Source organism: Aedes albopictus, chromosome 3, assembly GCF_035046485.1.
Source record: "Aedes albopictus strain Foshan chromosome 3, AalbF5, whole genome shotgun sequence".
NCBI classification, from domain to species: domain Eukaryota; kingdom Metazoa; phylum Arthropoda; class Insecta; order Diptera; family Culicidae; genus Aedes; species Aedes albopictus.
The window spans coordinates 259,178,538-259,190,922 of record NC_085138.1 but is presented as its reverse complement, the minus strand read 5'-3'; the positions used below and the strand labels follow the sequence as shown (position 1 = coordinate 259,190,922).

At 39.0% G+C, this 12,385-nt stretch overlaps 1 protein-coding gene across 3 annotated transcripts in view; it reads right to left on the bottom strand.

Moving 5' to 3' along the window:
* Positions 1-12,385, bottom strand: part of LOC109424480 (protein argonaute-2) — a 73,634-nt gene that overhangs the window by 23,036 nt on the left and 38,213 nt on the right. For 2 of the 3 annotated variants that reach the window (XM_029860991.2, XM_062860401.1), the window contains 3 exons: positions 12,127-12,228; positions 5,227-5,876; positions 4-1,167 (listed from right to left, as the gene is read on the bottom strand). In XM_029860991.2, coding sequence (XP_029716851.2) covers positions 4-1,167; positions 5,227-5,876; positions 12,127-12,228 — 1,916 coding nt within the window. The remainder of the gene's footprint in view (positions 1-3; positions 1,168-5,226; positions 5,877-12,126; positions 12,229-12,385) is intronic. The other variant, XM_029860992.2, reaches the window with a different exon arrangement.

The following is a 12,385-nucleotide window of genomic DNA, read 5'->3' as shown; positions in this document are numbered from 1 at the left end:
CACCTTCAACCAAATGTTGCTGATAGTGCTCATATCGCCCCGTTTCCTATCCAGTGTGAAGCTCTTTATACATTGCGTGAGCAGTCCGACGCACAGCTCAGCCTTCTGCTTAACTTTGGCGTATACATCGCCGTCTCTTCCGGGAGCTGGGATAACTACGAACACCAAATCCACCCGACGTTTCTTCAGATCGTCGAACATGTTGTCGAGATCCTTTATAGCCGATCTCATATCTCGCGGTTCGTAAAAATTGTTTTTCATACTAAATTCCTGAAGCTGAACGCCCTGTTTTCTGGACATCTGGTAAATGTTACGTCCAAACTCTTCAATCGCGTCCGGGCGGGTTCTTCCGTCCAGGTTCAATATGGTCCAACTGAGTTCCCGTCTGGTAACGTCAGTGCTCGGGACAATGAAGTTCATATTATCTGCCCGCCAAACGCCTCTCATCGGCTTAACGCGCCTGTCGTTGCGATAGAGTAGCTCCGGGGGATCGAGTATTCGTCCGTCGGCCGTTTCGAAATTGTTGGCGACTCCAACTCCGAACTCCTTGATGGTTGGAGCATTGTTGTAGCCAATTTGGTTGAACAAATCCATAATCTTCCGCTTGCGTGTTGCGGTATCAGTGGCCGATTTTTTGATGATATACTGAGTGCATGAATCAGGGTGCTTCTTGTTGAGGGCCTGTCCGGGTGGAATAGCGCACATCTCTATCGGAAGCATTACATTGCGAACGAGGCTACCAACATGGAGAACCGGCAGCGAAGGAAAACGGAGTGGTCTGTTCTGTGAACGGAAATATTGATCAATGGTCATCTCTGTACCGTTTTCCAGTTTGAATCTTTGCTGATTTGCCGGGCCCTTGATCCCATTATATTTGAACAGCTTCGAAACTCCATCAGGTCCGGTGTACGCAAGTTCCATCCCTTTGAGGAAATCGTGGAGCTCTCGGTTCATCCATTCCGGTACTCGATCCGGAATCTGGCCCCGGTTCAGATCGCTCAAAATTTTCATGACTGGTCCACCGGTTGGGAAAGCCTTGTGCGAAACATCGATGTTCAGGAAAGGTCTTGAACCCAACAGGGCCGATTGGAACAAGCCGTACCACAGCTCGTGGTTGCTTCCGAGGTCATCCGGCCGTTCCGGTTTGACGTAAATTGATTTCTTAAACTGTAACAGAAAAAAGAAAAAAAAACAAATAATTCACTATTTCCTTGGTATATAAAGCAAATAACTAAAGCAGAGTGCTATTGCAAACATTTTCTTCACTAGTAGGGTAGCGAACCACTTGGGCAGCAGCCGGTATTTTGGGCACTCTTCGCTATAACTCAGTCAATCCCATCTCAGTCTCAGTCAATGACTTGAAATTTTGTACACGGCTAGATACTATACGTATCTCTTCCCAAAAATCGTGTCAATTGGTTCAGAATTGGCTGAGTTATAGCAGAAAAGTGCCCAAAACAGGACTCCTGACGAGTTGGTTCCACTTCCCTAGATGTCATGAAAGTTGGGCGGTTGCCTATGTTAGATAATTCGAGATCTGTGCTATTGAAGTATTTCATTGAACTGCACCATCCCAAATGATTGTCTGAGCTGCTCCAGATGATGTGATGAGCATTAGTATCTAGGCCTACAATTAGCAGAAGACCTTGTGAAGTGCAGTCTGCGATGACATGTTTGAAAGCATCCGTGCGATAAAAAAAACAAACGGGCCTCGGATTGAAAGTCGGGTTTTCGAGCGGTATTTATACTTTTCTTATGGGTATAAGAAGGGTAAAAAAACAAACAATAGACGTATTTCCTATTTTCAAAAGATACAACAATAGTGACAGCACATTTGTTACATTTGTGGAAGTTAGTTTAGAGACGAGTGTAGCAACGATTGCTTTGTTGACAATCACACATGCTCGAGGCATGCCACGCGAGTTCGCTGTTTCATTTTTGCTTGAAGTAGCCAGCACCGCACAGTGGGATCATTCTGAAAAAAGACGATCAAAACCTCTAAGAGCCGTTAGATGACATTTTAGTATATAGGTGTCTTTGGAAGATATGTTCAGAAACATCTTCTCTATTTTTATGCATATCCACTGTATGGTAAAACTGTAGGGTGAACCCGAGCAAGAAAATATTTTTTCAAAATAATTTTTTAGAGGGTAGATGTCTTCAGCAAAGTTGTAGAACAAGTAATTTCAAGTAACTTTGCTGAAGACACCATATAGCTTGGACTTCATTTTTAGGGAGAAAATATGAAAGTTTAAAAACCAACCTCAAAATCTGTTTTTTGAACTTTTCCATGATTATATCGTAAAATTTCAACGTGATATGTTCGACAAGTTTGTAGGTACTACTAGAATACACTATCTTGCCGAAGACACCAACTCTGTAAAATTGAAAATTGCTCCAGTAAACCAATTTTTTTGATTTTTTTTCACTATTTTCACTATTGAATATTTTTTGAATAGGCACTTTTTGGCAGCCGTGCTATCAAAATTTCAATGCTTTATCATGTCCAGAATAGACCAAAAGTGACTTAACAATCGGGTCTGATAAGGCACTTTGATTTCTGATGCTGTTTTAATAGTCATTTTTCAAAAAAAAATATTCACAAATTTCATACAAATCATTTAATACAAACTGAGAACTCACGAAAACTTTTCGACATTAATATTTGTTAATCAAAATAGTATTCTTGTTGAAATAGTCTACATTTCTAACACTGTGGTTGACTTTACATTGAATATCCGACAAAAAATATCGCTTTTCAAATTTTTAGATGAGTTAAAAACTCACTATTGAATATTTTTTGAGTAGGCACTTTTTGGCAGCCGTGCTGTCAAAATTTCTATGGATCATTATGTCCAGAATAGACCAAAATTGATTTAACGATCGGGTCTGATAAGGCTCTTTGATATCTGAAGCTATTTTAATAGCTTCTTCAAATAGCTTTTTCAAAGAAAATATTCACAAATCTCATACAGCCTTTCGATATTATTTTTAGCTCATCCAAGTAGTAATTCTGAATAAAAAAAAACAAGTTGAATAAATGTAGACTATTTCAACTGTTAGTGTCATTTATTCTGAACGACAAATTTTGAAAGAGGGAAAAGCCTCTTTGAGTGATTTCCTCATATACGAAATCTTTCTCAAAAAGGCACAAAACCTTTTTATCTTTTCAAAAAATCGTTATAATAGAAACTTAAAACTAAAGGTGTTGGGGTTGAGTCCACCGACCTCCAACACAGTTGGTGATAGTTGCCAGTGGAAGAACGGTTTCCATGTATGATCCCTGATTTGGTGAACCTTCTGTGTAGGTGCCATTGCCTCTGGACATTGGTGTTGCTTGGAGGCGGATATCATCTCGATTTTTAGAGATTAGGGGTCGGTTCAGCCACATACTTAAGCGATACAACGTTTACACAAAACACTAATTACGGTACGTTTATTCTAAAACCATTTATATTTACAGACATTACATTTTCTAAGTATAAAACTGTTACGGGCCTCCTGCCCGGTGGCTGCTATTCGCGAAGATCCATGCTTGACTGGTTGATCCTCTTTAGGTAACACGAACGACCCTTGCGGTCGTATTAGATGCCGATAGGCATTGCACGTCATGCTCTCTCCTGTGTAGATTCTCACAGAGAACACAATCCTCAGGTGGTAGAGTAAAAGGGGGGTCCAGGGTTGTATCCTAGGGTGGGCGATCTTAGTCTCGAACAAAAGGCTTCTCCGGAGAAGTATCCATAATCAAGCCGTGATCTTGATGCGGATTTGTCAAAGAATTTTGAAAATCATGGACAGGAATCGACTTAACAGACGCAGTTCTTGAAAACTGGAAAAAATAAATTTTAAAGAGTATCAAACAGCATAACCAATTTCAATAAAATATCTGTGAAGAATTTTCATCATGACGCTTACGTCATGAATATCTATAACAGATACTGGCTATTTCAGTGTGATGTAACAATGTTTCACTCGTTTTATTTTATTTTTTTTTTATTTTCAACACAAAACTTGTAGAGCTATTCATTATATTTTCGCCTTTTTAGTATTTTAACCGAAGTTATAATGTTAACATAGCAAATGAAAAAAAAATGTTATAATTATTTTAGTTGATTTATTAATGTATGTATTTTAACATAAACAAATGCATTGCGAATTACAATAAAAATTAGATAAAAAACACAGTTCTTAATTGGTGTTAAAAACTCATCTAAATATTTAAAAAGCTATATTTTTTGTCGTATATTCAATGTAAAGTCAACCACAGTGTTAGAAATGCAGACTATTTCAACAAGGATACTATTTGGATTAACAAATATTAATGTCGAAAAGTTTTCGTGAGTTTTCAGTTTGTATTAATTGATTTGTATGAAATTTGTGAATATTTTCTTTGGAAAAAGACTATTAAAATTGCATCAGAAATCAAAGTGCCTTATCAGACCCGATTGTTAAGTCACTTTTGGTCTATTCTGGACATGATAAAGCATTGAAATTTTGATAGCACGGCTGCCAAAAAGTGCCTATTCAAAAAATATTCAATAGTGAAAATAGTGAAAAAAAATCAAAAAAATTGGTTTACTGGAGCAATTTTCAATTTTACAGAGTTGGTGTCTTCGGCAAGATAGTGTATTCTAGTAGTACCTACAAACTTGTAGAACATATCATGTTGAAATTTTACGATATAATCATGGAAAAGTTCAAAAAAACTGATTTTGAGGTTGTTTTTTAAACTTTCATATTTTCTCCCAAAAAATGAAGTCCAAACTATATGGTGTCTTCAGCAAAAATACTTGAAATTACTTGTTCAACAACTTTGCTGAAGACATCTACCCTCTAAAAAATTATTTTGAAAAAATATTTTTTTTGCTCGGGTTCACCCTACAGTTTTACCATACAGCGAATATGCACAAAAATAGAGACGATATTTCTGAACACATCTTCCAAAGACACCTATATGCTAAAACGCCATCTAACGGCTCTTAGAGGTTTTGATCGTCTTTTTTTAGAATGATCCCACTGTGCACCGGCTTTATGAGGGTTACCTACATAGAAACAGTCTACGGGTGCCAACATATTCCAGCTCTTAATGGCATATTTTTCTGTGGCATATCGTTTAAGCATGCAGATGAGATCATAAAGATCGGGACATTGTGGACCCGGATGTTACAATCCGGCCCGCATTGTAACTCACAAATGTTTAGTTCAAAAAATACCTTCAGGACTCACCTTGATAAATTTAGGATTATTTTCGTACGCGGTTCGCAGTACTATATCCAGACACTGAATAGCCGACATGGGCTTGTCCATCGTGCTGCCGTTGGTCATGTATGTTTTCAGGCAACTCATATCCAAAACTGCAGCTTCCTTCATGGCCACTTTGAACTTACGATCACGGCCATCTGCTCGCACCTTGACCTCTTGCTCGTGGACATCGGACTGGAGGCGCCGTGCCGCGTAGGCGTTTTTGTGCCCATCGAATGCAAATCCGTGGTCCGGGAACATTTGCCGGGTGAACTCGCCGAAGGCCAAGCGTTGCCACTTGCGCGATGCTGGCGGCTGGATGTCCACATCGTAGTGATAGGCTGTAGGAATGAGGCGATCCAGCAGCAGTTGGATGTAGTTCACCTCCACCTTAATTGGCTTTCCACGGGTGCCGTGCGCATTCGGACGCATCAGCACGGGCAACAAACTTGATGAATGAATTTTTTGCTTCTCGATTTTGATCTTGCTGAAATCTTCCTCAACGCGCTCGAGTGCAGCGGCATGCGTCGGTGAAGAGGAATGCGATGATTCATGTGACTGCGATCGCGACGATTGCACCGATTGCTGTTGTTGTTGAGGACGTTGCTGTTGTCGTGGTTGTTGAGGCAAGGCTGCTGTAAAAAGATAGGTTGTATGAAATCGTCAATTGCACAGCTAATCGCGTTCGGTAATTTTTACCAAAATCTCAACCGCTGAGCGTTCGGTAATGGATTTTTAACGAAATTCTGTAAAAAAAAATAAATTTCGGTAAAATGTTATCGTTTATCGGTCAAACTCTAACAAACTTCGGTAAAAATTGCTACTTTTACCGATTTTTTCCTGTAAAACAAACTTAACGGTTGAGAATTTGGTAAAACATTATCGAAGTCGGTGATTTTTTCTAACTGTGTGGTAGGCGAAACCAGTGTTGCGAAACTCATGCTCACGAGTAAAAAATACTCACTCACCTTATTCATTTGTGAGTAATGCTCACGCTGTGAGTTACTCGCGTATGAGTATACTCACGCGTGAGTAATGACGTCATACTCTCGCGTGAGTATTACTCACAAGTGAGTAATACTCACGCGAGAGTATGACGTCATTACTCACGCGTGAGTTACTCATTTTACTCACGGTGAGTTTAGTGAGTAAGTTATTTTTGTTGGTTTGAAATGATGTTTTCGTTTGTTCTGTACTACAAATGGTGATTATTTATATACTATGCACAGTTTTCGAGGAAAGGTGGATCTGCTCGAGAGCTTTGGCACCATAGGCTAAAAACTCTTATTGTTTACCTACGCATGCAAAGTAATATCAACAATTAGGAAATCTCTATATCACGCCACACTTTGTTAAGGGTATAACTTTTTTCGCATACGTCTGGTCACTTTACGGTATTCAATAAAGATGCTTGGCATTGTTTTATACTTAAAACACTTTTTAAAAACTACTAGAAGGTCACTCCGGACTATGGCTTTACTACGGGTTATAAAGGTTTTCGGATGATAATCTTGAAAGGCTTCTTGTCTGTTTCATGCACTAGACTCGACTGAGCCCTGTATTGTATTGCATGCTTATTGAACTCTCAATCTGAGAGTTTTGTTCATTACATCAGCTTAACTGTTATACAACAATTCTCCCTTCTTTGAGAAAATAATAACTTATTTGAAATAATGTAGGACAAATACAAATTCAATGTTTTCTTTGAAATTCTGAATGCAATTCAATTGCCGAATATAAGTTAACTTAAAATAATTATTCATTCAATTCAGATAATACCGCTACGGTTAACCGGGCTCAGTATCATTTAATTTTAACTACTCAAGCACTTTTTCTTCTTGGTTCGATCGCGTAGCACTTCTGGTAATAACTGGACTGCGAGCAACACTGATCAGCTTCCGCTTCTTGGTTTCTTGTTGTTCTGGAACGTGTGGAACATCTGGAAATCCAATAAACGGATCTTCTAACACCGACGAACCGACGTGACAGTGGTGTTTCAAAACTGTCCCCCCTCAATTTAACGGTCGACCAGCAAAGCGAGCGAACCCTTCTGTCAAATCAGCGTAGACGCGAACCTCTTCCTATGTTAACACACGGGGGTTTGGTATCAAGCTAGCATACCAACGCGGGCCGTTATAGAGGTGGCGATAGTGTTCGGCTATTTTTCATCATGGCGTCGCGGACAACAAATTTGAATTTGTTTGTTCTAGCTGTCACGTCGGTTCGTCGGTGCTTCTAATTCGATCGAATCACGTCTTCGCTTCCGTTCGTGGAATGGCATAAGAACCATAGAGCTACGCCGCTGATCATGAATCAATTTTAGTTGATATCGATGAGCTGTAACAGTTTGATGCCCGAGAGAAATCTTGCAATCGATCACCATGCGTATGTCGCCGTCTTTCTTCATAACGGCAATTACTGGAGACGCCCACTCGCTTGCTGCTATTGGAGTAACTACGTTCTGCTTTTCTAGCATGTCCAAGTGGTTCAACAGTTTGTCACGGATTTTGTATGGTACCTCGTAAGCACGCTTGAAAATTGGCTGATCATTTTTTAGGATAAGTTCAGCTTCGTAACCTAAAAGTTGCTCCTTATCGTCTTCAAAGCCTACTTGTTTAACTGCTTCCAATCCAATCAAACCTTTACGCCAGTGAGGAAAAAACAAATCCATCCAATCTCTCCCGATAAGTGGGGTGAAATTGTTATCAGTCTGCAATACGATCAATCTAGCTACAGCAGTTTTATTGTTCACAGATACAAAAACTTCCAACTCTCCGAGTATTTTTAAACGTGATCCACTGACTACCACCAGTCTGCGTGTGCAATTTGAGAGTGGTATTTTTGAGAATTTTTCGTAGTACCGTCTACCCCCGTTGGTTTGACCTCATCTAATCTGAACACTTTTTAATTTGACCCCCTCTAATCTGCACATCGTTCAAACTAAAAATAATTCTAACGTCATTCAGCTCATGGAACGGGGTGAAACGGAACGCAGAATCAAAACAAAACAGCAAAAAGGGTTGCCATCTGTGTGTTTTTCGATGCCGACAGGGTTACTAGAAGTTCAAATTAAAAAATTAACCCCGTTGGTTTGCATGAGGTGTCGTTCAAACCAACGGGGGTAGACGGTATGTATTTTTGCCTATTACTGACACTACCGAACCAGTATCCATTTCCATCGCTAAACACTCATCGTTTACTGAAACTTTAATTAAACATGGCTCACTAACACTGTTTACGGCTTTAATCATCAGACACTCATAATCTGAGTTATCTTCGTCGCTAGATTTTTTAACTTTCATACGCTTGTAATAGTGAGCAACATCGTCCATTGCAGGTTGCGGCTCAACAACAGAATTTACTGCAATAGACTTCTTGAAATGAAAACAATCTCTTTTCAAATGACCCTTGCGTTTGCAATAATTGCAAATAGCGTTTGCATGGAAATTTTTCTTTTGGTCCCGAGAAGTCGAACGATCCCACCTTTTGTATGCGTTTCTGGAAACTTGTCTTCCCCTGCTATTGCTTCTGTGCCTATAACGATTATCCGTATGCCAATTATCGTGGCTCTCTGGTTCGTTTCGTCTGCCAATCCGATGCTTTACAGAATGTACATTCGAAGCGCTACCTTCATTCATTATTCTCGCACGATTGCCTGCATCTTCACTGTTAATAATTTTTTAATAAGTTATTGATCATATCTAGTAAACCTACTTAAAATACAATGTAACCATGACGAATAAAGACTTAGGTAATTTTAAAAGATGATTAATCCACTTAAAAGGACTAATACAATCGAAAAAATGGTTGAAATTTGATAAAATAAAGTTTGCATGTTGTATCGCCATTTTTAGCCACCATAATCATCCTGATTTAAAGCTTCAATCTCCATGAGAGAAGGGGGGATGACAATGAAAGAGAGGTGCATTGGAAGATTTATTAAAAAAAAAATATTTTTCGTCGTTTGTTCGTCTTCCGATATTTTGTCATGTTACCGGTTTTATGGCCCCAGTATTTCGTCAAGGCCACTACCGTCTGGTAGTTTCACGATATTTCCTTAAAATTGAAAAAATGAGTGGAGAAGAAAAACGCTATCAAGTCTATTTTGTAAGCTTACAATATTGCAGTACACTAAAGATTAGCTGATGATCAGAGAAGCTGTCCAAACGCATGGGTTTATTGTTATAAATGATTTTAGGCACTAAAACGTATGAACACACTCGCTTGACACTTCCTCGACATATTTTCGAAAAAAACGTGCTTTTATGGAGATACGGTAAACATGGCACCACTCTAACGTCAAATGGGGACTGGATAACAAGTTCAATTTTTAGTTAAGGTTATGTGCACCCGATAACTTGCTTGACCCAATCTCACCCCCATTCTTAATATTTAGACATAGGGTCGAAAATATTAAATTTTTGAATAAAATGTGCATTGACAGCCCGCTTTTTTCGTTGCATCAACCAGGTAATACCTACAGCTAACCACTTTTAAGATATTTTTTGGTTGGGTACTTGTGTGAAACATTACGAAGGAGAAATTTTTTCAGAATGATTTACTAGTAGTTTTATCATATAAGTTTAGCCACAAATTTAACAAAAAAACGATTATTGCTAAACATCTTTTTCTGCATCATGACGTGTAAAAACATCTTCTCTTTGAAATAATATAAAGTTATCAATATAAATTAGCGATAGTTGATTAGCTATTTCCAATTTTATGTTTCTCCGTTTTGACCCAATCTCACCCCCCAGACCCATTGTCACCCCATCGGTAAATTTGACGTTATTTTAACACAATGCTATAATTACGTCAAATTTACTTCTATACAACCAAAACTTGCGCTGTCGTAACTCTTATATAACATGTGTGTTGCTTGGGATATTAGTCCGTAAGGAAAAGTAGCGTTTTTCCTCATACTAAATACTTGATCAGTTTGTAATTTAAAATTTACAAAAATTAGTAAATTTACTTGGTGTGGAGCGGACCTGGTGTTGTGGTTAAAACACAAGACTATCACGCCGAGGACCTGGGATCGAATCCACTCCCGACAAATTCGCAATGTGAGTTCTTCCTTCGGAAGGGAAGTAAAGCGTGGGTCCCGAGATGAACTAGCCTAGGGTTAAAAATCTCGTTAATACAGACAAAAACAATTACTTGAGTGCTCTACTTTCGAACATGAAACTTACACACTAAACGCATCCAGCAAAGCAAAAACCAGCAAAACAAATTGTTGATTTTTAAGCAATTTTTTGCTAGAATCCGGTACAACTTTGTGCCCTATCTGCACAAATTGCTGGATGTTTTATAAAAAAGTGCTTAGACTTGATATAATGGAAACAAAACTTTAATGGAACTTATGGGTCCTTTTGTCAACCAATTCTGAAGGAATCCCATGAGCTTTTTCAAGTCTTAGTTTTTTTTCATATAAATATGGACCACCCTAATTATATGAGCCTCGGACCTAAAAAGAAAAAACTGCCGAGCAAATAACAACATAACATGGTCAGTAATCACACCCAGGTAACCAATAAGCAGCTAAAATGGCATTAATTCAGCACTATATGCACCTCTACAGCAGGTCATTAAATGCTAGTCTGCTGCTATCGAACTACCTATCAAATCGGCTACCAATCGAGCATACCACACGATTCCGTAAAATTACTTTTTTAATTGCTTTCTCTGCCAACCCCCTGAAGAAAACGTTAGTTCTTGAAGCCGCCGCCTTTGGTGGGGTATCACGGTTACAGGTTTGCGAAATTCAGTTTGCCTTTCAATCTGCTACGTGCGGAAGCGAACTTCGAATTATCGTGCATTTGAGAAACGATCGTTTACACATTTTTTCAATGCGTTTAATTTGGGGGCCGTTCATAAACCACGTAGGCTTTTGGGGGGGGGGGGGGGGGATTGGTCTGGCCAAAGTCTACGCTCCATACAAATTTTAAAATTTTTGTATGAACGAAAGTCTACGAGGGGGAGGGGGCGTCTGTAATAACCAAAATTTGGTCTACGTGGTTTATAAACAGCCCCTTTGTTAAATTTACAAGACGCACAAGCATAAAAATACATTTCGTTAATTTAAAACAACGCTGAATGTCACGCCTGCACTAACAGAAAAAAATCACTGTTTTCACACAAATCACACCACGTCCTGCACCAAATTTTTGGCTTCACGTCAGTTATATGTGGATGACAGCCATTTCAGGGGATTGATCTCTGTCTACAAGAGGTTTAAGTTCAAACAAAAGCCCTCTTGTTGAGATGTTGGGCTCAAAGGGGACCTCTTCAGGACCGCCCTTAACGGAGCGCTTAGAACTAGCAGTAAGTTACAGTTCACTAGAATAAAAAAAATAACAATAGAATTATGTATTGACAAGCAACCTTGTCTACTGATTCAATACATTCGCCCCAATAAACATACCATTTTAATGTTTGATACAAGGTTTGATAGGATTCCAAGCCTTAAGATAAATTTTAGATTACCGTATGAATATGAGTAAAGCATACTCGTGAGTGAGTATGTGCACGTCAATACTCACGCGTGAGTGTGAGTTGTACAGCGCTTACTCATGAGTGAGTTTGACTGGATGTGTGAGCAGGGATGCCAGATGATTTTTTGAAAAATCTGTATCACTATTTCTAAAAATCTGTATCCCATACAAAATTTTGGTGAAAAATCTGTATCTCATACAAAAACAATATGGCCCCTCTTGCTAAAAAATCTGTATTTCATATAAAACGAAATCTGTACGGATGCTCGACAATCTGTATAATACAGATAAATCTGTATATATGGCATCCCTGTGTGTGAGTACTCGCTCATTTCGCAACACGCCGCGTGCCGGGCAAGGCGATCTAGATAACCTATCTTCTTTAACTTACCTTGACCTTGCTGCTGTTGTTGTTGGGGACGTTGTTGTTGTTGTTGTTGAGGACGTTGCTGTTGTCGTGGTTGTTGCTGCTGCTGTTGTTGAGGCAAGGTTGCTGTAAAAAGATAGGTTGTATAAAATCGTCAATTAGTAGGCGAGACTTAGGATAGGATGCGTCATGTAGTCAACCAATATGAGACCAATTTGCTGTCAAACGGAGACCAGTCGCTGGTTGGTTGAAAATGATATCCGTTTTCTGCGTTCAGATCGCT